The sequence below is a fragment of the Anas platyrhynchos genome, chromosome 5 (genome assembly GCF_047663525.1).
Source record: "Anas platyrhynchos isolate ZD024472 breed Pekin duck chromosome 5, IASCAAS_PekinDuck_T2T, whole genome shotgun sequence".
Taxonomy (NCBI): domain Eukaryota; kingdom Metazoa; phylum Chordata; class Aves; order Anseriformes; family Anatidae; genus Anas; species Anas platyrhynchos.
In genome coordinates, this window is record NC_092591.1 from 12773926 (window position 1) to 12801026 (window position 27101).

Below are 27101 nucleotides of genomic sequence, written 5' to 3' on the forward strand. Positions count from 1 at the left end.
ACTGCAGATAAAATAATCAATTTCTGTAGAAATTCTGTTGCTTGCATGTCTACAAAAATTGTTGAGGTTTTAGGAGCCCCCAATACTTGCATAAGGATGGAGTTACATTGGGGGTGGGGATGGAGGAGGAGAGGGGGCAGCGGCAGTGCTGAGCAGAACCAATATCAAATAAAAGGTGCTAATTTTACACTCTAACAATCACAGTTGCTCAAATGTTTGCAAACATGAAACCAAGCCCACCAAACTCAGCCATATCGTCACTTTAAACATCGTTCCCGTGGAATTCTGCAGCCCCAAGATTACGACAGACAGACATGCACACTCTGCAGCAGCATAAAATATAATCCTATACACAATCCCAGCATCAATTTTCCCTTCTCCATCACAATCCGTATTGCATCTCGCAGGAGCATCTGTCAGATCCCGAGCCACCAAAAATAGCAAAGACCCTTTTAAACAGAACGGTTCTGGTTTATATTTATAACTGCACTGTGCTCGCTGCTTCTGGCTGCACGGCTATGAAATTCGTGCAAGATATAATCAATTCCCCGGCTTTGCACTTCATCATGCAGTTAGCTGCCGTTACCTGCATCCTGCCCTTCAAGCACTTCTCCCCATGCAAAGGGTAGAGGTTTTAAAAACCACCAGAAATATCTGCACATTGAAGAGCTAACTGTAGAGCTGACTGACATTACACAGCAAAAACCTTGTGAGAACAAAAACCGAGCACACTGATGGATAAAACAGAGAGCCTACCTGAATTCTTCAAATGCATACATGGCCTAGTAACTACACCAAGGCTCTGAAATGTAAAACGATCTTCTTAACGTGCAGGAGGACCATTTAGTTTGTCAAACCGCAGCAAAATGCATACTGACGAGACAGGATATTTGAAATATTCTGAAGAGAAAGGGTATGCAGATACTGGCCTGCAGCCTACAGCTCAGCCAGCTGCTGACAAGCAGCAGCTACCAGGGAAAGGCGATAGAGGACCATGTGATCATTCCTGCAAGTCTGATTAATGCAGCACACTCCGAGAATACAGCCTGATAGCTTTATTATCCCAGCCAAATAAGTCAAATACTCGACACGACAGGCTACGGTAACGTTCACATGCTACATCAAAATCGGTAAACGCAAGCAGAGGATGAGAAAAAACTAAATATATAGCATAACCCAAGAGATTAATCAGGCCCACTCGAGCTGATTTTCTTACCTTGCTGTGAAATTTTAGGCTGTGCTTTTAGTCATTTACACCACCCGGAATGCAACAAAAGACTGCAGCCACCAACCTCCCCTTCCATGAATGCCAGAACATTTTAAGTAGTTTATCTACTAGAAATCATTTCCTCTGTAGTCTATCCCCAACCACTTTAACTCCTTCAGCCCTGAATTCGTTGCCATCGATGCCACTGGCAATACCCGCGTGGGCTTTTTACGTTTTATAGGGTTAACCCCGACACCTCGCAGCAGTGCCGCGGGACGAAGCGGGGTGAGAGCCATCTCTGCCAAAGAGAAGGAGGGCAAGAGGAGCGAGGAAAGTTAGGGACTGGCGGCATTGCAGCAGGCAGGGAAGATGCTCCAGCCGCCTAGCAACAGCGCACGCAATCGCCACGGCAACGGCGAGGATGCTGCGGGGGGGCACCCCAAAAGGCAGAGAACCGCGGGACCCCGCTTGTTCGGGACATGGACGGGGCTCATCCGCGGGGTTGCCGGCAGCCCCAGGGGAGTTCGGCAGGGCCGAAGGAAGGGTTTGTGGGGTGGTTGTGCATGCCCGGGTGAGCCTCAGGGGTAAGGGTGTGGGCTTAGCTGGGCAGAAGGAATTGGGCGCTGCTGCTGGGCTGCTGGCTGGGGAGCAGGTTAAGGGACAGGGCTGCTGGAAATGGTGGAGGTTCAGCTGCTGGGGAGGCAGCCCCACACCTGGGAGAGGAAGATGATGGGGTAGGGGGAGAGCGCTGCTGGGGAAGTCAGGGGGAGGCAGCAGCTCCAGGGCTGCTTCCCGCCTTGACTTGCCTTTCTTCTCCTGCTAAAGCTCGTCCCCAGCACAAGGGAACATCTTCTTGCACGGATAGTCTGGCTGAAGGCTGAAGCATCCACCCAGACCCAGCTACAGCCCCTGAAAAGCCTCAGGGCACCCTGCCTGGGGACAGCTGCCCCACTGAGCTACAAGATTCAGAGGCTGGCAAAGCAAAATACAGGCAGCAACATCACCGGGACACAGCGATCTGTGCCACCGCAGCATCTGACCCCACGGTCGTGAAAAAGTGGAGACAGAAGGGGTTAGAGTGCAAGGGAAAAGCACCCATGGCAAAGAGTCACCCCTGGGAACAAAGGGAATCTGAATTTACTTGGGACATGGTGTCTTTAAAGCAGTAACGACCTTGGGATTGGTTTTATTTTCCTTTAAGCAAATGTGATAGTGTTAAGAGATAATAAGGGCACGCTGTAGGAACACAGAAACACACGCGGTCACACCATCTGATGCAAATGAATTATTCCACAAGCACCCAGAGAGAGGGACTGCAAAGTAGCTGTTTCTGGTTACAGCCTAATAAGACATTAAAACCTCCAGAGAGAACACAACCGTTAAGAAAAGTCATCTTCCATATTTAGGACACACTTCACGACAAGTATGCTCACTGTACACAGCACCCACACAGCCGGCACAGATGAGGTAGCCCCGTGCAAGCCAGTGCTCGGCCTCTCTCTTTGTAGGAAAGGGGATTTTACCTCCAAAGTCAGAGTTAACCAAAACCCCTCCCAGGTGAAAGAGGAAAGGCTGAACCCCACTTTTCTTGCTCACCCCAATCTCACTCTGCCTTGACTTCAAGCACAGCAGGGCTGTTTGTCACTTGAGATGTTCGTGTTCACTTTTGATGCTGGTCAAAACAAAAACCTTTCTACACCACTCGCAGCAAACACAGTGTACGGTTCCCCCAAGTATTCATTCTCTTTGAAACGGAGTTTACCACATCACTGTCTGGTCTTCCAGTTCCTGCAAGCGCCGCTACGCAAATAAACAGCCAACTGTTCAGCTCGAGGCGTCCCTCGTCAATGAGCTCACTGTGCTCCCAAGGCAAACATGCTCCAGAAGCTTTCAGAGCAGAGGTCAGCTGCTGAAAAGATTCAGTGGGATAACTTTTTTTAACTTTGCATTTTTAGCCAGCGCTTTTACAACTGTTCACAGCGTTACAGGCAGCAAGAGCGGGGCTGCTATCCTGTAAGATAAGCGATAGTGTCATTTCTGGTTAATTAATTAGTAGGATTCCCATATTAGATTGGAAGATCTGAGACCATCATGTCACCTTGTCCACGTGAATGAGGATCAGCATGACACTACCTAGCAGGAATCACAGGGACTTTTAAAAGTCTCATGAAAGGTAAAATACCTAAATTAATGCAGGATTATAATATCTCCTTACAACTTCTGTAATGAAGAAGACTGCAGTTTCTCATGCCCTAGGACAGATTCAAGGCGTCTAGAAGCAGACAGAAAGCACATCAGAAGCTGCAACCAGCAACAAAAACGTGATGCAGGGAAGAACTGTTTGTTCCCTGCTTGGCTGGCTGATCAGTCCAGACCTGTGATGAAAACGTCCCACACTTTACCACAAAATAAGAGTTACGTCATGGAAAAGGAAAACGCCACTAACCGTAGTTGGGGTAGGGTGGGGAGAGCAAATAAAGCAACAGGAGCTGCGGGATGCACGTCCCACCTCCCAACCTAGCCCCAGGCAGATGCAGCAAGGAGGGGTCCCACTGAAGCAGCTCCGTAACTTTTGGAAAGCAATTTGTGAGTCCAGGCTCCAACAAACACGTGAGACTGTGACAGAAACAATTATCCGTGATGAAAACTTGACAAAGAAGTGTGCAGCAGAAAGACTGGAAATATGGCCAGAACAAGGACTATGGTGATATTTCTGAATTTGGCTACTACTTAAGTGGCATACAACAGCCTTGCGTTGACACTCTGTGTAAGAACTTATTCTCCCCAAGAGTAATAGCTTGCATTATTGGTACTCAAATATATCACTGCATCACTACTGGTCCTGTCACCCTGAGATTCCACCAAAGCCTTGGCCAGATGCTAGGTGACATTATCTGATCACAGACAGGCCGAGGTATTTTAATGAGGTAACTATTTACTCCCTTGCTTAAGCAAGGGAAAAGCCACTAATGTAGTGGACTGCTGTCATTAAGCCTCTATTATCATTATGCTGAAGTGACATTTAGACCATTCTAAAAAAAAAAAAAAATACTGCACAGAAAAATTCAACAGCCACTTCATGAGGAAGAAAATAGAAGGGGAAAGGATAAGTGAAATGAGCCACCAAGAGAATATATAATCGGCATATACCCACTGCAGCTCCACCATCTCTGCACCGCGGAAGATATGGCAAACACAGACTCCATCCCAGAATATGCCGAAAAATCTCCTTTCAATAGGATTTTCTCTGAGTTCAAAAGTCTTTCCTGGGCTTAAGAAAATAAGATTTAAAAGGATTATTGGAGCAGAAGGAGGAATGGCTACCTGAATTTGTTCAGGTACTGAGAAAATTGTGGAAATAATTATACTACCCTGAAGTTGACCGAACAATGGTATATTCAATATTGGTGTATTGACTCAAACCTTCAGCTGTTAAAGGAAAGGGCGGAGAGGAAATGAACTATTTTTTTTTTCCTCTTTTCATCCATGGGATTTCTATTATATGTTGCCTTTAAACATTACATCAATTTTGCTGCACAAGAATAGCCTCCTTATCCACATTTCAGGCTGCTCCTTTCAATCTGTGGTCTTCAGTTTGATCACTAGCGTGAATTTGTGAAGTTAACATTCACAAAAAAAAAAAAAAATATATATATATCCTACCTATGTTGCCTCCATATTTATATAGCTTTAAATATAACAGCACATGAACAGCACAGCAAATTTCTTCCTCCCAGATTTGACCCCAACACACTTCCCACTTTGCAAATCTAGAGGCTTGGCCCAACCATAGGATGGCCAGTGTGAGGTTTTCCCCGTGTTTTTCTATGTTTTTCTCCCCCCCGTTTACTCTTATCATACTGGGAGTACCACATACCATTTTCATTGCTACTCTGTTCCAGATGCAAACAGGCATACAGGATCCCACATTGCTAAAATGGAAAGTTTTTCAAAACACAGCCCCGTCTGCCTTACCCTAGGGCGTAGGGAAGGTGCAATGCAGTGAATTAGAGAGAACGGGATTCTTACTGATTTCCTAATGAGCCCCTGGGGATAACACCAAGTGACAACCTGCAATCCAACAGAGCTGAGCCAGTCTGGATGAAAACTAAAAGTTGCATATGGATTATTAAATTATCATTCACTGCAACAGTGCCTGAAATACCGAGTCCAGTTTAGGGCTGTGTGGTGCTGATTGCTATATAAAGCCAAAATTGGAAAAGGTCCTTAGCAGTTTAAATACACATGACAGACAGCAGAAGACAAGCATATTTGAGATAAATGTCAAATTAGTAAAACAAGAAATATGGTCATACCACCAAACATCCCCAAAAAAACTAAAATTCAGCCTGTATAGACTGCCAATATTGCTTGATATGACTAAGACTTGGGTATTCCTGTCTGAGTTTCTGCCTGCTTATGAAGAATGATTTAAAACCATGCAAAATCTCTTCCAAGGAAAGGCATAGGGCTGCATGAATTTGAAGTGAAAGGCAGTAATGTATTATTTACACCTAGATAAACAATTATCAACCATAGCTTTTTCAATACAGCAGAGATTAATTTGAATCATATTGCACACAAAAGTCGCCTTAGCAATTACTAGTTATGCTACTTCAATATTCACCTGACAGCCACAGCATCTTATTGCTGCTACGCCTTTGCTGATTAGTATTTTAAGTCTGTATAAACACCAAGCAGACGATATAGAGGACTCTTTCAGAGCAAATAAAAGGAGCTACAAACTTCCATTTGGAAACATCCTTTAAACCAACTTTAATTAGTCAATTTGACTTTTTTCCAAGTTTTGAAGGATTAAATGTAAAAAGAGAAGAGTGGGAGGTTGAAATTAGACCTGCATTATCACCGTTACCAAACGAAATGCCAAGGGATATAAAAACAGTATCTGAATAAAGTGAGGTCATGCAGGTTCGTGAAAGCATATATTGACAATAAACCATTCGGACACTGATGTGTAGTGCGTACGTCATATATAAACGAACACGGAATTGTGTACTTTAGACACTAATACAAATAAAGGTATTCACATACCACATACCACACTGACTTCTTGTTATTCTCAAGGAAGCAAATGACCCAGATCTTAAAATCATTTAAATCATATACTGGCATGTTTGCAGTCAAAAGTATCAACCATGAAGTAAGCAACTGCCCACCCACAGATGAGCACAGTAATGCCTACTGAATTTGGGACCCATTACCAAGTACACTGCGAGGCCAGAAGTTATACTCGCATGGAAAATACCAGAGTTTACTTGTCGTCTTCTCTGGTAAACATTCAAAGAGTACAGCTATTAACAATTGAGCCTTCTCATATCTCTGTATTCCCTATTTAAATGGTAGGATGCACAGAGGAGAAAACTCAAGGCTAACTTCTATACTTCTGCTTCTATCTGACCAAAGTAACCACACTGCTGTCAAGAAGAAGACCCCATGGGTGCAATGAATCTGTTGAGCATGCTCTTTCCACCACAAGATCACAGTGCCAAGGTCTTAGGAGCTGCTAGCTTGGGGAGATTTTACACAGACACAATATCAAAGCTCAGATCTGACCATGACCCAGCATTTCATCCAGGGCACATATGGATTATCCACCATGAGGCACTAATAGTACAGAATTTGTTAAAATTTACCCATGTTGATGTCACATTAATACCCGTAACAAAACACTGAAGTACTAGAGCTGTACTTGATACTTGCTTGTTCTTAGAAATGAGCATGTTCAGAGCAGGCCAAGAAATATACAAGAACATTTTTTTTCTTGCCCTCATAGCTGATGTTAGAATAAACATGTAAAGGAATTATTTATTACATGCTGGGGAATCCTTTGTTCAGGAACAGCTTCTGACAGCAGCAGCAGATTGAAGCTGTGGCAACTTCAGAGTATTATTTGCTCGCTCCTATTAGCACACACAAAAGTTGTGACTGCTCCAAGGCTTTGGGATAGCCTAGCACCCAGGAGCAGTTTCACACACGAGCCCATACTACTCTACTGGCAGGTGGGACGTGCTAGCGGTGGGATGCCCCTGGAGCTCGGCTTCCACCCAGGGAAAAGTGAGGACATGGCACTGGGCTGGTTCTGGCCTACTCTGTACCAAGTCAAGGCTTCTGGCAGCACCTCCCATCACATTCTCACAGACAAAATCATCCATGTCCATAAAAACTTGATAGGGGGAGTAAAGAAGACAGAGTTGGACTCTTCTGAAGTTCCCTGTAACAGGACACGAGGCAATGGGCACAAGATGAAATACAGGAAATTCAGCTCAACATGACGCTTTTCCACCATGAGGGTGGTCAAGCACTGGAGCTTGTTACCCAGAGAGGCTGTGGCATCTCCATTCCTGGAGATACTCAACACTCAACTGGACAAGGTCCAGGGCAGCCTGCTCTGGGTGGCCCTGCCTTGGGCAGGGGGTTGGACCAGATGATCTCCAGAGGTCCCTTCCAACCTCATTGACTCCCCGTGACTCTGTGAGCAGGAATGTCCCTTCCCATGGGCACTGCACAGCTTGCTCCCGAAGTGTGCCCAGCTGCTACAGCAGCTGCTGTGCGAGGAACATCAGGTCATCCCCACAACTTCTCCTCACCTCACGTGAAGTTCATTTATTGACAGCATACACTCCATAACATACACGTAGTACAGAAAGATTCAATATAGTCTTTACCAAAAACCAGGGTATATATCTGGCTTTTGAGCCCGATATAGCAAGGAGATACCGAGATACCTTGTATGACATTCCACGGCAAATCAAAACCAGAGAGGAAGTTTAAGTTGCCAAGTATTATTTGAAATAACAGGTTTGTACCACTTTTTTGTTCTTCACATGAAGTAAGAGTGAAGATTGAAAAACTAATTTATTTTTTTAAGGACCAGAGAAATACCAGAGCTCCTGCAGGACATTTTGAAGAGGGAGGGGTTGTCTCCAGTGAAACATTATTGGGTTTGACACTTTAATTAAAGGAGGTGTCAAAGTTAACACAAAAATATCTTTTTCACATAAGCAGCATGTTCCAATTTGGAGGTAAAGACACACAAATTACAAAAATAGCATCGCAGCAAAAGCCTTTACAGAATCCATCAAACTGGGCAGTTTTCAGGACCTCCCATCACCAGTGCTCCAACTTCCAGTGTCAGCAGGGAAGAGATTCAGTTTCCTAATGGAAGGACAAGCACTAATACTTAGAGAGAAGCAAAGCAGTAACACAAACCCTATCTTTGGGACACCTTTCTTTGCTTTCCACATCCAGAGTATTCCAACCCTCTCCGAATCTTCCTGTGAGTTACAGAATACGATCTGGATTTCTAAGGTGGAAGGTGCATGATGAGGGAAGCCACACTGCTTGCTCCAGGATCTGGTATCTTGGAGAGAGGGAAATTTCGCACCATTTGTGAGTGTAAAATCCCAAGAATAAGCTGTAGTCCCACACCGGACTGTGCTGATCCCACCTCTGTCTTTTGATTGCTCAGCCTCTTCAAATACTATTATTGATGCTCAAGGGTACCAGTGTCATGACAGATCTTGTGGCATTGCACACCACTGTGCCCCAGGCCTCCAACATGAGAACGTCCTTGAGGTTCTCTTCCCTCAGCACTTCACTAAGCTGCATGGCTTACATTTCTGCTACATTTCTGCATTCTGTTATATTTTCATATACACAAGGATTCAGTAACAGGCAGAGTAATTTTTAGCTTATAATCATGACTTTCTTCTCTAAACCCTCTTTCTCTTTCAACTATCTTTTCAGAAACCGTTTCAAAATGCTGCAATGAAAATTTTCTCTCTTCTCTCACTCTCCCCACATGACTGTCTAAAATGCTTCTATCTCTGATGCCTTCCCTTCCGTTTATTTTTTTTTTATCTCTACAATGTAGGCTCTTTTATCCCACCACAGTTCCCAAGGAGTTACTAACAAGAAGTGTTAGAAAAAAAAGGGCGATGGCAGACGGAGTAATTTCTAAACAACCCCATATTTACATAAACCAAAGGTGGCTCTCAACAAATAAGTAATGGAAAAATTGGTAATGCAGAAATAACTGTAATAAAAGCATATGTGAATCTGCTCAGGAATTCTGAAGAATCTTGAGTTTTTCAAAGTTCACCTTTGAAATCCTTCTTTCTCTACGCTGGACCAGAGAGAGGTCCAGAGGGGTCTTTGGTCTCTTTTGACCACCACACTGGGTTCTCCTCCAGCAAATATTCCTGGGGAGAAAGAGAGACATGCAACACTTGCAAGTTATCACTGCACAAACACAGGAGATTCCTCGCTGGAGAACCGTATAAAGGAAACTGTCACGGAGCCAAAATATTCTCTTGTGACAGCCAAGCTTCTTGCAACTTCCCAAATAAGGCCCTGACTTTAAAGAGCATGTCTTTTCAAAGCCTCATTGATTTTCATCGCCTCATGAAGAAGCACATTGTTTATGTGTCTGGATGTGCTGATATTCAAACAGGATGAGATGGGCATAATTCAGTGGTTTCAGAGCCTGGTTTCCAGACAGAATGAACGAAATAATCATGGGAAGTTTCGAGACACTAACAGCATCCCTTTGGCCACTATTTTGGAGTCATTCCCTGACCAAGTTGAAACTAGAAGGTGTAAAGAGGCTGAGGGACAGCCAGCATTTCCCAGTACTCAGGGCAAAGACTTCAAGGGAATTTTGAAGCACAGTAATGTATTCCTTCCAGCCCCCCAAAGTCCAGAGACTTTAGCATCAAAACTAGGGTTTGTGTTAGCGTTCAGGCCTGGTTTTGGGTCATTTCTCTATTTTTCAAGTATTAGCTTACTCATCTTCAGATAAAAATAAAATAATAATAATAATAGCTACGGAATTAGACCAACTTTGCTCTATCTAGATCACATTAAAAAAAAAAAATTCTCCTGAAATCACTTTAATAGTTGAGTTTGGCAAACTGTTGACAATAATCTGTTGCTTCAGTTCTGCTACTTCTTTTACACTTGGAGCACAGCACTGTGAAATCAGAAGTCATTTGGACGAAGCCAAAAACTTCTGAAAACAAAGCAAGTCCTTAAAAACACCCTAGGCAGAAATGTGCAGGTCTCAGCCATTCCAGTTCCCTTATCTTTGCAAGTACAGCACGTGCATCCCTGTAATACATATACTGCAAAAAATATAATCACAGAACCATTTAAAGCCATGGACAGAAAAGGAAGAAAAGCTTTACGAAAGTGGGTCAGTAGAGCCTGAGTATACTGAAAGCACAAGCTACTTAGGTGATGGCTATTCACTAAATACATGCCACAGTACTACATAGGCACAAAGAAGAAAAGAAGTGAGAAGAAAAGAGCACAAGCCAGAGTAAAGTAATACAGGATAGTTGTAGCTAAATGCTGAGCAAATCAAACTCGGTGATATCTGATTTTAAGTAGTGTCAGCAAGACTCACAACTTCTGGTCCACGTGCGACGTAACACAACTGGGAGTGAAATTCCAGCACACAAATTCTGCCCACAGCAGACAGAGTTGTGCAGAAAGGACTGACCGGAGGCAGCAGATGAAATGAGTCCCCGTCCTCTTCACCTAGATCACACATTCACACCCTGCCTTTACCCGGTGGAGCACCACGCAGCCACATAACAGGTCAGAGGCGGGATAACCCAGCAAAACACTGCTGGATTTTCTTTGGAGTGATTAACACAATAACAAGACACCCCACAAACAAATGATCATGAAGTCCCACATAAGGAGTGTGGTGGGAATTTCCTTCTAGAGGCATGAAGAATCAACCTGCAATGCCACCAGTTTAGCCATACGTAATGAACTGTCCTGTAGGGTTTATTTACATGAGAAAACTCTAGAATGGTAATGTGAATTAACATCCCTGAATGAATCAAACCACATTAGATCCCCGCAGACACACTCGTTATTAATTAAATCAACCCTATTTCATATTTAGTATAATTTACTTTGATGTGAATTAAACTTAATCAAATTAAGGTCACGCGAATGCTGAATCAGAGAATATATACAATGGTTTAATGTAGTTTACCTAATTTACTTTACGTTCACATTTTAGGTGATTTGGATTAATTTTCCTTCATGCCTTTCTGCAGACAGCTTTAGAATAGAAAGAGACAGCAGAGAATAGATGAGATGCTGGGAAGCTCCCCCCACAACCTACAGTTTTGAGCTGTCAAACTCATTCCCCAGGAAAGGGGTCCCTGAGGTAACGTAACCTGGTGGGGACACGCCGGACGGACTGCTGCATGGTCACTCTCCGTGATGGCTTCCCATGGCTTCCCGTCTTTGCTAACTCTCACCTTGAGTCCAGAGGCTGGTAAGTGAGAGTCAAACCCTGCAAGTCCTCACCCCTCAATCCTGCTGCATTTGCAGCCGCAGATCAGGTGTTAACGGACCATTAGCAGTGCATGTCCTGAGGAACCCGAGACAACCCCCAAGGAGGCCAAGGCATTTGATGTGGTTATCTTTTACACAACAGGTCACTAAAATATTTGGTGTGTTTCCGACGTTGTTTTTAATAAAATAAAAAAATATAAAGGCCAACTTATTTAGGCAGATGTGTTAAAGTCACTTGTCATATTAATTCACCGTTGTAAGGTCTTACTGTGATTACCCTGCTCCAACACTTACAAAGTCACCCCTGAGTCTTCCACCAAACTTCCTTCGTGCTCCTGTTACGTGCCTCTGCTTTTTACCATGGAAGATTTTTCTGTGTACACAAACGCACTCTGTCATATCTAGGGCACTCGGCATCTATTATTTCCTGTGATGCAGGTACCATCTGTGAAGCTGAACCTCAGTTCAGGCCTATCACATTGACACGTGTTGGGGAATCAGAGATGGAAATTGATATTAGGTTATAATCCTACTGCATTCAAATAGAAGACCAGGACTTTAGCAAGATCAGGCTTAACCACAGCCTCTAATACCCAAGCATACCTCTAAAACGTTTGCTCAGGAAACCTTCAGCTGCACCCTTTGTTTTGCAGTGTCCTGCCAGGATTATCATCCTCAGGGGTCACAAAAGGTGTCCAAAACTCCAAACCAAACGAATGATGAACAGACCCTGACGGCAACAGCAGGTGACAGCTGGCAGCAGTGTGCAACTAAGTGCACAGTGATGAGATCAGAGACCTGTGTCAAGAAGAAGAGGCTACCAAAAGCACTCCTGAGTAAGGAAGAAGCAGAATTGTTCTAGCCCTTTGCCATGGAGATCCTTTGCAAGCCGCTGGGCTGATCTGACCATGCAGTGACTTAAATTCCAGCTCCTGTGAGCACGAAGTCAGCACTGAGAGGAGGCTGGGACACAGAAACATTTCTGCTTGGGCTGCCTGGACAAGTGCCCACTTCCACCGCTGCCTTCCCTCCGTCCCCCCAGCACCGCTTGTGTGATGCTGACAAACATTTATGCAGCTCCACGACAGACCTGACCTGAGGACAGGCCCAGCTGAAAGCAACACAGCTCTTCGTGGAGACTGGGAGCACTGGCTAAGCTGGACCCACTTCAGCACTGACACCGGAGCTCCAGCCATGCTCGGGACATCAGTGACACAGAAATGTGTTGCAGGAATGGCATTCATCCTGCCCGCCCCCAAACAAGCCTGAGACGTGCCCCCGTGTGCATTTATTGCTTTTTCAAACTTGTTTCCATCTTTCCTAGCTTGCTGCCCCATGTGTTTTCCCCCCTTGCTATTTCTGCAGTACTCTCATATTTAATGCCATGAAATTTTAAAGTAGTGTGCTGGCTCAGGCTTTTTGAGATTGCAGAGGGTTGCAGTCACGCAGCTCTGGCACTGTTTTTGTTTAGCAAGTCAGGACAGAGGGTACAAGGAGGCCCCTGCTGCTCATCCTTGGGCAACATCACCTAGATGACAAAGCAAGGGAGCACTCCCTTTTTTTAAACCAAATGAGATGGTTATGTTCCTATTTGTATGTGTTAGATGCCAGGACTTCCAGACACAAGACAGGAGTAGGGTAGCTTTGGGTTCCCCCTTCCTAAAAGCTATAAAATTTCCCAACTGGCTTTGCCTTCGGCTGAAGAAGCCAGCCTTCACCGCTCCACCAGCCCCCAGTCCTGCCAATTTGCACACACGTACTTGGATTTATCACGGTCAGTGGCCTTATCACAACGGTCAGTCGGTTCACAAACATCAAGGATGCTGCTGCCAGTAATAAGGTCAGGAACGCGTGCAAGTCTTTGCAAAACCAGGATCTTGATGCCGCAGCTCCAGCTGCTGTCCCCCTGCCTGTGGTGTGAGAGGGGCTGGGGGCAGCCCCCAGTACAGGACGGGATGGGATGGGGCTGCTTGCAGGAGAAGCCAGGCACAGCCCCAGGCTACACACAGGGATCACAGCAGCAATCTGGTAGTGCTTGCAGGTGGTTCACGTGCTGGAAACCAGTGTCTGAGAGCTCAGCGCCAGTTAAAACAACTAGACACCAAGCCAAGAGCCCGCAGGTCAGGCTGCGGGAAGCTCCTTCCTCTGGCTGCCCTGCTCATTACACGCATTGCTGAATTGAGGCCACTGCCCCCACCCCACTCCGAATCCACCTGGCTGCAGGCAGGGCCCATAGGGCGGGATGCTGCACCGCCACAGCCCTGTGACACCTCTTCAGCAGAAACTCACATTTCCAGCTGCACTTGGGGAAAAAAAGTGCAATGTAGTCTGCTCGACAGCCTTTTGTCCCCAGACAGATACAGTCAGTCAGATCCACTGAATTGCACACTCTGCGTTCCTAATTCCCTCCAGTTATGCTCTAAACAGAAAACCCTTCATGCTAAAAATGGCAAGATCCCATTCTTTCACCACCACCGCTCTAGGTGGGGAGGATCCATCCTAGCACTGGGTTGCTGCTGGAGGAGGCACAGCACCGTGCTGCAAGTTCGGGATCACGGCGGCAGCAGCTGATGAGGCAGCACCGCAGTTGGCTCCTCTAACTGCAAACACCGGGCGTGCTGAAGCGAAAGGGAAGGGCTCAACTCCGCACCACATTTATTCACGGATGGTCCCTAACAACAGACAAGCCAAACAACAAACAGGGACGGTTAGAAGACATTTTATTAAGCATACAGGTAAAAATAAATATATAAACTCGTGCTCCTTCTCCTTCATTGATCTGATTAGTCAAAGAAATGAAGTGCTTGAGAACAGCAAGACTGCTACGCAGGGATGACTCAAACCCTTACTTCTTAATGTAACTGCTGTGGGATCAAAAATTGACTAGGATTTACCTAGACGATGTATTTTAGAAAGATCAGCATGCAAATGTATTGCAGCACTCACCACTAATTCATGATAAAGTCGGAATATTAAAGTTACCTCATTATGTCAAAAATATGCTAGCCCAGTATTGCTCTCACTTTAAATTACAAATCCTTTTCAAAAAGGAATTCACAGATTATCTCAAATCCTAGCACTGTTTGGCAGGTGGGAATGAGAGTGACAGACACAACAGAGTCGTTTAATAAAATAATGATTTTAGTATTAAAAACATTTTAACTGGGTAATGACAACAGTAAAGAGCTAACGGGCAGAAATACATATGTACAAACTGCGGGAAAACATGTACATGTGTAGATGATTTTAACTTCCTTGTTTTCTATTTTAAAGGATTTTGCAGGCATTTTTTGAACTCTTTTGATGTCATTTGGACCACAAACCACAAGTTGAGTAATGCTGGTCTATTCAGTGCTGAAGTCATATCCCTGCTCATCCAGCACACATGTAACAGGCTTATTTCCAGCTCCAGCTTTTTCACTTGTATTTACTTATTTAAGCTAACCTTTTATCATAAGCATTGAGCAGTTCTGGTTGCGTTTAGTTCTTCTCGCTGCTGCGTGTGGGGGAGCGCATGCAGCCAACAGCCCGGCCTGTGCACAGCTATGGGGAAAAAGGATGCAGCATGCAATTAAAGGGATTATGGTGACCGCGGACCTACTTCTTGCTAATGCCATTTCAGTGTATTTTCTAGATCCCCTCGTTACTGAGGGAGTGGCTTACTAACGAGGGATAAAGAGCGGAGGCACAGGAAGGAAGCAATGCTCACTCAGACCGAGGAGCAGCAGCGAATGATGGGAAAAGGGGGAAAATGCAAAGAGGAAGGAACAGACAGCAGCATGGAGAACACGAGGAGCCTTACTGTAATGCTTGGTGATTAGTATACATATTACACTCTTCATCCTCAGAAATGCTTCCTGAACAGGAGTCACTATTCCAGCAAAGCAAGGACTTCAACAGGACCAAGCTTAAGCATATCCTTAAATCCTGTGCTAGACTGAGACCTAGCTGCTTAACCTTCTTAATTCCCCCTCAGGTAAGTACTGCCACCCTGCAGCAGATAAAGGCCTGAGGCCACAAAGGTTAAGAGATTCAGCAGCCACGAAGCAGTGGAGGAAGCACAACACACCTGCGATGAGGAGCTCACCGCAATGACAAGGCCCAGGCCCAAACCACTGCGGTCCCCCTGCTAGGGCATCCGTGGGATCCCACAGGACGCTACAATTCATAGTATTATATTAAGCTGAGCTGTTCTGCACAGCTCTTTATTCATATATTTTATCAGCAAATCACAGCAGAACGTGCCTGTCCTCAGCACCTACGCGAGCTGGAGGAGAGAATATCGAGATCTCAAGCTGCAGGAATGACACCTACTGCCTGAGGAATGAATTGCTCACCTACCCGAGACTGCACCCAAAAAGCGAGGGCCTTCCAGAGAAATGGGTCACAGAACCATAGCATGTCCGGGGTTGGAAGGGACCTCTGGAGATCACCCAGTCCAACCCCGCTGCTGAGGGTTGTTGAGGGGTGTTGGTCAATAGCACGGCTAACTGAGGAACAACCCCCTGCCATGAAGGCGCGTGGGGAATGCTTTGATGGGAGCAGGAGCATGGTCTGTCATTAAAAATGCTCATCCACACTGCTGGCCGGGCTCACAGTTTGCAACACAAGCACTGGGGAGCATGGACAGAAGGGTTCGTGGTGGGGAAGAGGAATGCGAGGACTACCATCTCAGTAAATGCCAAATTCTAAGTCGTAGTAATAGCATTCCCTGGGGAAATTGTTCCAAGAGCATTTCTGGTGGTGCCAGGGGACCCTTATTTCCTACCCTATGCTCTTCATGTGTGGAAGGTGTGAATTACCTTCTGTCTTTGCAGGCAAGGACTTAATGATCCCATTCACCCTATCAAAGTGCGAATGGCCAAACTGGCACAGCTGGAGTGAGAGAAACCAGAGCTCAAAAGAAATGCATCAGTTAACCCTGAACTTGAGACAAACATCAGACCTTCAGGCTTCCCTCAAGCAGGCAAATCAAAACTTTCTGGTCCCCACGTCTCTCCCACTCAACAACTGTGAAATATCCAGAAAAGTGTAATGCTTCGCTAGTTGCTGTGATGCTGCAGAATGGCGCTTCTGGCAAACAGAAATGTGAAGGAGGTTTCCAGGCTCTGATTTTTGGTAAGGGCTTGCCCTGTCTGTCTTCTTGTGATTAAAAAATAGGTATTTTTAATGCCTTCATAACCTTCAAGTCAAGAATCATTTTAGAAAGACTGTCAGTATCATTCTTCGTGTTTACCTCAATGCAAAAACACAAAGTCTCACGGGAAGAAAAGTTGTGTGGTGGTAAATATGCTAGGAATGAAACGACAGGAAACAAAATAAAATTGGATGGATTTTTGATTTCACACGGTCACAGCCCAGACCGAAACACACTTTGAGTGCCACTGGGGGATGCACACACACCCACCTCGGGCAGAGGTCTGGCCTCTCCTCCTCATGCTGCGGCTGCAGGGAGGGCAGCCTCCCTGCCCAACCGCTCCAGCGCATCTTTTGGTCACTTCCCCTCGTTATAACACGTCAGATCAAAAAGCAGACGGATGTGGAAATGTTGGGGAGCTGCGGATGAAACCTGCCCATGGAAGATGGAGGGGGTGAGGTCGAGCAGCGTGGCACAGCTGCCTCCCCTCTGCTCGGCACTCCTGAGAAACTGAAACCAGACATGGGGCTGAGGAAAGGAAAGGGGGAAAGGATGACGGATCCCAAGCGTTCTGAAATGACCATGAAGAGTGCAGAACACACATCCTGAAACTCCTCGTCCTCTTGAAGGAACACCACCAATGTACACCAGAGTGGTTTCCACTGCAATAAAGGACAATAGGGGAATGATGTAATTTTATTTATTTATTAATGTAAACAGAAAGCAGATGAGATAACCCTAAGGTTCAGATGGAGATTCAGCAAACAAAAGTATCTACACTGAACTTCTTAGATACAGAAAATCCATAGCTCATGCAATTTCTTTTATTTTAATTCTGTAATGATTAAGACTAAGCATTAGTCAGGATTCATTTCACTTTGGCAGCAGCTTTAGAAATCTTTTCTAAAGAGGTTTGATATTGCTCATCTCGCACAGTGCACTGTGATGGATAGCAAGAAAAAAAAAAAAAAAAAACACACAAAATTGCTAGCCTGCAAGATTCAGGAAACTATTTGAGCCTAAACTGTATTTGCACTTTTGGAAAGGTTTTGATGCTTCTTTACAGAAAACGTAAATATTTACAAAGAGAGAAGTGCTGTACTGTCAAAAGCAAGCATCTAGCTCGGCACAAAGAAGGAACGTGCAGACACCTTTAACCACGACACACTTCTGACAGAGCTGTTCTGCATTAGGATGTCTGTTATTTAATAGAGCCTGAGTGATCCAGAAAAGCACAGGAGTGAAACACCACACAAAACCACGACGCTGAGTTACAGACATGCGCACCCTCACTTCAAGAATTATGCTCAGCCTTGGTTGTAGCATTAAAGGAACAGAAGACAAAAGATTTCCAAAAAGAGGGAATGAACAAAAAGATGTCCAGAGCTTATGCCTCATTTTAGAGATAGGAATGTAAGTTTATATTTTAAGCGTATAGAGCAACAATGAGAATAAATGAGACATAACTGGCCTGCCCGCTCACATTTCCTTACAGCAAGGGCATGTTGAAGGCCAGTAGGCATCGCCTGGCTGCAGAAGAACCACAGCCACGGTGCTGCACCTCAGCAGAAATACAGCATCTGCTGACAAACAGCTGACTACAGCCAGAGCCAAAGCACTCCTCCAAAGACCAAAGCAGAGCTACAAAAGCAACTTTCTGCCTGCAGCGTAGCATCCACGCTTGGGATCTTGCTGGTGAAACGACAGCCACAGGGCTGGGCATTTTCTCACGGATGACACGGGTGGAACTGCGCAGCACGGGTTTGGCTTGAAGGCCACCAACCTCTACACAAGGCAAGGCAAGGCAAGGCGGTGTGACAGCTCGGCCATCGCACAGCTCCAAGCCAAGGCAAAGATCTGCAGTCAGAAAAGGACAGGACAGGGTTTCTTGAGTTCCAGAGTTTGACAGAATTAAAAAAACTAAGCTGCAAACATACTGCTCCAGCTCAGAAATCAATTACCAGCGACAGGGCTAAATGGGACCTTATAGACGACTTGAGTTTGTTATCCATCTCAGGGGATGCTACAAGTTCCCTACTTGGGACAGTGCGCTGGGCTACACGGGCCACTAGTCCAACAAGGTCAGCAACCCCAATTCCGGCGACATTATACATGGAAACAACACATTCTCTCTAACTTGTTACGGAGAGAAACAGAAAAAAGGAGTAAAGAAGACAAAGAAACCTCAGTAACTAGCGATGCATACCTATAGCTCCAGTTAGCCCCCAAGCAAATCAAATGCTTTGGCAAACCTCTTGAATTACCTCATGAACTGCTTCATGAACAGAAAACAGAAAAAAGTGAAATGCTCCACACTTTGTGTTTATTGGATCAAATGTAAAGACTTTGCTTGTTTATATCCAAAACAAAAGGTTTAAAAAGAACGAAGCATATATGGTTTTTGCTACTAAACCAAGTTTATGCTATGAATGCAGGACTGTAACATACAGCCAACTTATCAGCATGGCTAAGAGAGAGACTCTGTGAATATTTTTTTCAAGCATGCAAAAAATCTGCTATTGCTGCTTTTTACTTTTAGTGAGAGACCACTGAAACACAGATCTCTTATAAACTGCATTTCTGACTAACAAATGCAAGGTTACACTTAGGTTGATAGAACATACTAAACTTATTTTCATCTACAGTAATATTCAGAGACATTGTCTCATCCCAAATATGAGACAATTCTGTTACCTGCAAGAATAAGTGAATATCTGCAGAAGAATAACCTCAATATTTATTGTACTACAGCAATATTTTTATATACTAAGAAGTAATAACACCTCTGCACTTTAGCATTTCCACCCAGGAATCGTAAACCACTTTTCAGATAAAACATCTATTATAATCTGTTTTAGTACTAAGGCCTGCGGTACACCCACTACACATACCTTTTATGCTTTTGAAGTGAAGATATAAAGAAATTATCAAAATACAAATGGAAATTTTTACTTAAAAATGGCAAACATCATATAACTGCCACACAGCAATTGTGCAAAGAATGGCACCGCAATTTATTCACCACAAAATGCAATATAAATAAAACACACGTGGCTAAGCAAATGTTTTAAGAAGGTTTTTATTAAATGATTTTATAGCCTGCCAGGGCCCTTTCAAATTATATAGCCTAGATTTATTAAACAGGAATTGTCACTGAAAAGGGTTTTAGGTGATTTGCAGATGTGTATTTACTGGCTAGTAGTACCCATAGAATAAAGACTTATACAAGCAAGGAAAAAAATCAGAAACAGAAACCTTTAAAAGCAGAAACTCATTTAGAAAGACAGAGCAAGCATGTACATTGAGGTGTGGTAGTGGCGAGACAGGACTGCTTTATGGGTGACACACTTGCAGACTGCAAGCATCACATGGTGAGACACGGAGCAGCTACGCCAAGAAGCACTCGCAGCGCACGTGGCCCAACTTCAGGTGCTGCCCCCTGCCCAAACGGGCACAGCCCAGCATGAGGGGCCTGGCCTAGAGCATCCCTTCTGTCTGTTTGTCCATCCATCCATAACCATCAGAAATGAGGAAACGTGGAAGTCTCAAAGCCCTTCCTGGGGGCAAGCTGTTTTTTCTTTCCAGAATGCCCCATGGCTCTCATCTCTTCTGATGGGGATCATTATTTCGTGGTCTATCTTTGGGTCTCCTAATTTCCTGCTACCTCTCCCACCAAAAAGCACAGCCACCAACAGCGTGTGCTCATGCGGAGCGGGGTGCCCTCAGCGGGGCAGCCTCACAACCGTGCCAGCTTCCAGCCAGCCCCGTGGTGCTGGCTTGGGGCACGAGGTGTGCTTACCAGTCACCTCCAGGGCAAAGAGTCCAAGGCCTGGGGAGCAGCTCCACTGATGGAGGGGAGGGAGGGAGGGGAAATTTGGCTGCCACGAGCTGCATTTGATGATCTCTGGGCACCCCCATGAGCAGACCAGGCGAGACAGACGGTGATGTGCTTCTTGTGTGCAGACCGGAGAGGTGCAGGACACCGGTCGCAGGGCACTGCCCACCTGTGTGCCTTCCAGCCCTCCCCATTGAGGACATTTAAAGCAAGTGAAGGAAACTGACGGCGAGACAAACACCCACACAGCTGCACCTCCGAGCCTTTGGCACACGTGGTAGCGCTGGGAGTAAACGGGGCCATAAAAGCATTCAGCTGTACTTCCAGGAGCAACGCAAACCTTGCAATTTGGGGATTATGCACCGCAGAAAGGCGGCTGCTATTTCCATTTTTAACGTTTCCCGAAGCGGTTTTACCTTAGCTCGGTGGAAACAGCCACCGGCGCTAGCTGAATCGGAGGCTGCGTTGCTCCGAGATACTGACAGCTCCACTCAGCTCCTGGATTGAGGAGCAAAGAGCCGGGTCTGGGGGAGGACGAACCAAAACAAGCAGCGCCTTCCTCGCACCGGGCACCCTTTCTATTAGGAACAAGCCGGCCTGGGGACGTAGAAACCCGCGGGCAGGGAGGCTGCTGCCCAGAGGGGGGAGCAGGAAGAGGGGCCAGCCGCACGCCTCGCCCCCGGGGGCTGTGCCGGGGGCTCAGGACCCCCCCGGGAGCTGCAGCTCCCGAAGCCGGGACCCCCCCGCTCCCCTCCTCCTGCCCGCAGCCTTTGTACCCGCCGGGCGGCTCCAGGCAGCGGCAGCCCGAACCACGCCACCGCTGTCACCACCCACCCGCATCATCCATCTTACCCCCCCCCACACACACACACGGCGTGACACCGGCACGGCAGGACCCGCGTGTCCCCGCACACACTCACCTCATCTTCCCGGAGGCGGCGGGGGCCGTAACGGGGCGGGGAGAGGTCCGGGTTTGGGGCTGGGGCTGGGGGGGGGCCGCCCCACTCGCCCCTTACCCGGGCAGCTCGGAGGCGGCGGCAGCGGGCGGCCCCTCCGCCGGCCCGGCCATGTTGCCGGCTCCCTGCCGGCTGCGCTATGGGTGTGTGAGCGGGTGTGTGTGTGGGTGTGAGTGTGGGTGTGAGTCGGGGGGGGGCCGTGTGGGCAGGACAAAGCGGCGCCGCCGCCTCCCGCCCCGCTCCGCTCCGCACCCACGCGCGGTGGGGCCGCCCCGCCCCGCGCAGCCTCCGCGGGGGACCCGGCCCGGGGTCCCCCCCTGTGTGCCCCCCCCGGCTCCTTCTTGTCGCCCCCCTGTGGCCCGACACACCCCGGGGTGATCCCACACACACCCCGACACACCCCGGGGTGCCCCCCCGTCCCCAAATGGGAACGGTTTCTGTAAGGGAACACCGGGGTTTGGGTCCCCTCCCGACCCTCCCCACATCTCTTGGCCCCTTTCTGCCCACCTGGAAGAGGCGGTGGTGGATGTGGCACCGTTTGGGTTTCCTCAGGGGCCTGCCCTGAGCAAATGCTCCATCGTTCCTCAGGTGTGCCATACGCAGGTCACCGTAACTCCGCCAGCAGTTCCCCAGGGAACGAAGGCCCTTCACGCTGGAAACCTGTGGTTGCAGAGCCCACAGGTCTCTGCCAGATCTGTGTCACCCAAACCAGACATTGAAACAGACAACCGGCAAATCCCACACCCATGTAGTCGCAGAGCCAGGCAGGTACCACAGGTGTGCACTTGTCTGGGGCTGAGGTGATCCCTGCCACCCCCCAGTGCATCCATATCCCAATTAACGCTGCTTTGATCACTCCCTGAGACCCACCTGCTGCAGCTCCACTTCTAAACAAAAATACACTACAACAATAGACAACAGCAGCAGGAACCCAGCAGCAGTACTACCCATGCCTTTTATTCAGGGCCTTGCTTCTTTCTTGGTAGCTAATGCATATCTGTAAGTGCTACTTTCAATGGTCATTAAAATGTTCAAAAACTAATTAGGGACAGAGTCGGGGCAGGGAACTGCTCCCTCCTCCTGTGCCTCGTTAGCACAGAGCCCAGCCTGTGCCGTCCCCTTCCCCAGTACCCCACCAGTCAGCACATGCTGACTTCTGACAGAGAAGGGCTCTCCCAGAGGAGCTCCCCTTATTACTAAGGAGTCTCCTCATTTGGCTGAAACCACAGCTAACAGTCACTTCTTACAAGCAATTATCCTAAATTTCCTAACAGGAACAATATACGTAGCTTGTATAAATTAAAAATTGTGTCAGACCACTGATCTGATACGCAGCCTCCACCGTCTGACAGCAGCTTGTAGAAACTCTTCCATATAATTTGTGATGGGGTTGCTAAAGGTAGCAAGCTTATGAGGAACTAATGAGCAAAAATAAAGGCTATTTTCTTATTTCTATCATCTGACTAATCCTTTAGAGTGTGGGTCACTGACCAGCTCATGCAGCATATGGGGGACAGCATAAGGCAAGGAGGATGCTTATCAGACTAGAAAGTTGCACGGTGATTGCACTAGAACTTAAATCATCATTAAAGAGTAAATCCATATGTGGGCACATTTATAATTATTTTTAATGTAATTTCCTTAAGCTAGGTTTATAACAGTCAGAAATCAAACAGGCAAAGACAGATACGTAAACCATGCCATGGCTGAGATACAAAACTGGAGTAGGTACAAGCATCTCCCACAAAGACTTTTATCCGGATACGTCCACTTCACCATGTGAGGGGCACCTGATGTTGCAGAGGGACTTGGTCAGTTCACAAACAGACGACACCACGAGCAACACATGCCACTGACACATCCAGCCACGCGCAGCAGGGACTGCAAGCAACTGGAGAGGGAAAGGTTTGGTTTGCACCCCTTGGGGCTGTGTGGGAAGAGCTGTGGGTAAGCTGCAGAACTTCAGGGGCTATTAACGTGTGCAGTGTCTGCCCTCCGAAAGGGCTGGGAGCCTTGATTGCCCAAGGGGTGGTTTGAGAACTAATGTAGAAATGCAGAGGTTACTGGTTGATGATGACACCGGTCACTTCATTAATTCTCATATTAGGAAGCAAGAGAGAAAAAGAGAAGAAATCACGTGCAGTGTTACATGTGCTGATCTTACTGGCTCCTGACAGACAGAAATAGGAGATCAGTGTTAGAAATCTGTTTTATCAGAATCCACGTGGCTTTTGCACCAGCATTCCCGGGGCTGGTGTTTGACCTGCCTGCCTGATCACTTTGTTGTCTGAAAGAAATGATTAAACCGTGTTTTGCCAGGACAAATCTTACACTACATTGCTATCACAGATCTCTGTCTCCTAAGAGACTTAGGTCGGTTCATCCGTATGAAAATGCAGGTAACCTCAGCCTGCAGACTGGCTGGTTCACCTCTTTGCCCAGGGTGTACCTGGCCCATCGGGGTGTACCTACATCCCGGTGGTGTCGCCTTCCCTGCTTTCCCCTGCAGCTCTCCCCGTAGCACAGCCTCCCCGCACAGCTCCCCAAGAGCTGCAGAAAGAAACGTGCGGCCCTTCAGGACTTGTTTTTCATGGCATAAACCTCCTGCAGGGCAAACCCTGATGGATCTGCGCCCTCCAGGCCCCACTGCAACAACTGCCCGGGGGGCTGCTGGTTGGCGCTTCAAAAGCTTCACCTTAGGGTGGGAGGAGGAGGAGGAGGCCCTCCTTTAACAGACATACAGCCCGGGGCAATATTCTCTGTAAATATCTTCATATCAGGAGCTCAAGGTCACCGAGCTGTTTTTCTGTGAGCCAACCACCCGCCAGCGCAGCCAGGGCCTTGTGGTGAGTTTCTTTCCCACTGAATTTGTCTACCTCAGAGTTTTCTCTTCAAAGCCTCAGGCTTTCCTGCCTGTTTGGCCACCAAAAAAATAGCTCATTTCAGAGAAAACAAGTTTCCAAATCAGTTTTCTATTTAGCCTCGTGGAAGTCACCTTTCAGAGGAATTCAACAGACCAACTAAAATCCTAGATCAGTGCAAGGAAGACACACAATGCCCAGAAACACCCACGTGAATTTAACTCTAAAAAATGTCTACACAGATGGCAAGGTGACTGGTAACTTTGCTGAAGCTGGGATCCGTTTGGGCTGCCTTGCAGGGGCAGAGGGAGTGTAATTACCAAATTCAGCCCAAAAAGGCTCCCCTGGTGCAGAGCTGGCTGCTGAAGGAGCAGACAGAGGCCGTGATGCAGGAAGGCATCAAAGAAGCTGCAGCAGGGCAGCAACAGGAGAGTCCTGGACAATGGCGTTTCTTCAGAAAGACTTCATCCAGGCTTGGGGTGAAAGGAGATGGGATGAAAAGAGACTGGAACAATGAGACGAAATGGCAGAAAGGTCTGGCAGGAACTAAAGGGAACAAGAGAATAAAGACTAAAGGAAAATGAGGGAAATACAGAAGTTTAGGGTTTTTTGAACAAGAAAAGGAGAGAAAACTAGGTGAAAAGGGCAGAAATGAAGAGAGGAAAGAACAAAGAAGGGGAAGAAGACAGGGAGGGTAGCATAAGAAAAGGCAGAGAGCAGGCAAGAACAAATACAATGACGATGTACTTCGATTTTTGTTTGCATTATATTTCCTCCAGTGAAGACGGGAGATGAGTACAGGTCCAAACACACTCTTGAGACCTCGGCGCAGGATGGTCCTCAGGCCATTACATGCTCTCGGAAAGGGAGGAGCCCTCCAGCACTGTTATTTTTCCAGTTCAGCCTTGGGAGAGCATGGTTTACAGTCACAAAAAAGACTCATGCAGGAAGCTGCAGCCTTCCAGGAAGCTGGAAGGAGCTCAGCTATGCATGGAGACCCTGGGGATCTGCCCTGGTGTTATCTGCTCAAGGCCACCAGTCGGCTTCCCTTGGAGCTTTGACACAGAGCTGGAAGCACAGATAGCAGTAACCCAAGTGCGCACAGGCACTCAGGGTGTAAAGGCCAAACCATTAGGAGTGTCTCCAAAGACCACGCACCGTCCTGTGGTACTGAGAGAACAGGGGTCCAACCTCCACGCTTCCAGAGATGTTTTCATTCCAGGCTGAGGGCAGAAGGGCAGGAATGGGAAATGTAAACAACCCTGGCAATTCCAGTTTTGCTTCTAACAACTAACTTTATCTACAGTGAAGAAATACGACCTCTGGTCCTAGCTGGGGCTTACAGCTTAGTCCCTGTAGAGCATTCCCAAAGCTCATGTTTTGATATGGCATCTTCCACGCCCTCAGAGGACAAGCTGCACCTCTTGCAGAAGCAGCAATGCTGAGCCTGGCCAGCAGCTGTTTCATTCTGTTGTTCTATCATTATTAAAATCCCATCAGTCCCATTCTTGGAAAGTTAAGAGCGTTTGGGCTTGAACTTTTTAGGTGGAGGCCAGGCTTCTCATTGAGGGGTAACAAAAGCAGCGGTGTTCTCACTGAAATCCAGTCCAAAAGACCTCAGCACGGAGGTGATGCCGTGCTCGTGAAGCCAGCAATGATCAGGACTCTACAGGCTGCTGAACTGTGTGTGGCCAGATTTTCTGCTGAACGGGAGCTGCGCATACGGGAAATGCCAGAGGGCTTTTCACTTAAACTGAGCCTCCTGTCAGCTTGCTCTCCAACTGTTCCAACCCTAGACAGAGACTCTCAGAGCTCAGCTTCTGCTCTTTTTAGGTGCTGTAATGAGGCCAAAGCACTTGAACCTCTGGCATAGCCCCCTGCCCTGTGGTTACACACTGATGTCATAAATTTGGGATTGTGATGTCAATGGAAGTTGCTGAAAAGGAGAAGCTGGGCAGGAAGGAAGGAGCCCTGAAATGTTGACATTTATCTTAATGAGAAACTGAATCCAGAATGAACAGCCAAGGCGATTGATTTTGCAGAGAAAAGTGTTCTCCCCAGGCTGCCTCAAGCAGACAGTTCCCTCTTTAACGTGTCTCAGCAGTGCAAGGGCAACGTGAGGCAGTGACAAATTACAATAATCTAACGTGGCTGCAAAACTGATCCAGCCTGTTAATTTTTGCTTTCTAGCCACTGAACAGCCTGAAGGAGATTTCTTTACCCTGCAGTCTGGAATCCAGAGCAAACTTAGCACATGCAGTGCTGATAACCAGACATCACAGAGCAGCTGAATTTTCCTCCCTCTGGCTAAATGTTTATTTTAGGTAATTCCACAGGTCAGGTTTTACAGCTGTTCATCTCTTAGAAGCTTCTGCTAAAAACCCACTCACTTACACAGGCACCCAGAAAACAAGCAGCCATCCTTGTGGTTATAACCTCAGCACCTTGACTAAAGCTGAAGAGAGAGACTTTAAGGTGCAGAATTTGACTATGAATATATGTCAAAATTAATTTAATGTAGCTTGTGGAGAGCCAAAAGGTGGTAAAACAAACCTGTGTTAAAGTAAGGCTGTGGAACTGGTGAGGAGGAACCACTTTTCATGGAGACAGTAAACTTTAATAAGCACACAGACAAAATACAACGTCCAAAGGAAGCGCCTACAGTCGCAGTGACACCAACAGTGCCACGGTGCTCTGTCAAGAGGAGGTTCCTGCTTACACTTCCACCTGTGGCAGGAAAGCACAGAGAACCCCCAGTGCTGAGAAG

General features: G+C 46.8%; 1 protein-coding gene across 3 annotated transcripts in view; it reads right to left on the bottom strand.

Annotated features, from left to right (window-relative positions):
- The window catches only part of EVL (Enah/Vasp-like), a 141844-nt gene extending 120079 nt beyond the window's left edge, over positions 1–21765 (bottom strand). For 2 of the 3 annotated variants that reach the window (XM_072038302.1, XM_038179836.2), the window contains exon 1: positions 757–938. In XM_072038302.1, coding sequence (XP_071894403.1) covers positions 757–779 — 23 coding nt within the window. In that variant the 5' untranslated portion in view covers positions 780–938. Of the gene's footprint in view, positions 1–756; positions 939–21437 lie in introns of those variants that run through there. The other variant, XM_038179840.2, reaches the window with a different exon arrangement.
- Between the last annotated feature and the right edge of the window lie 5336 nt (positions 21766–27101).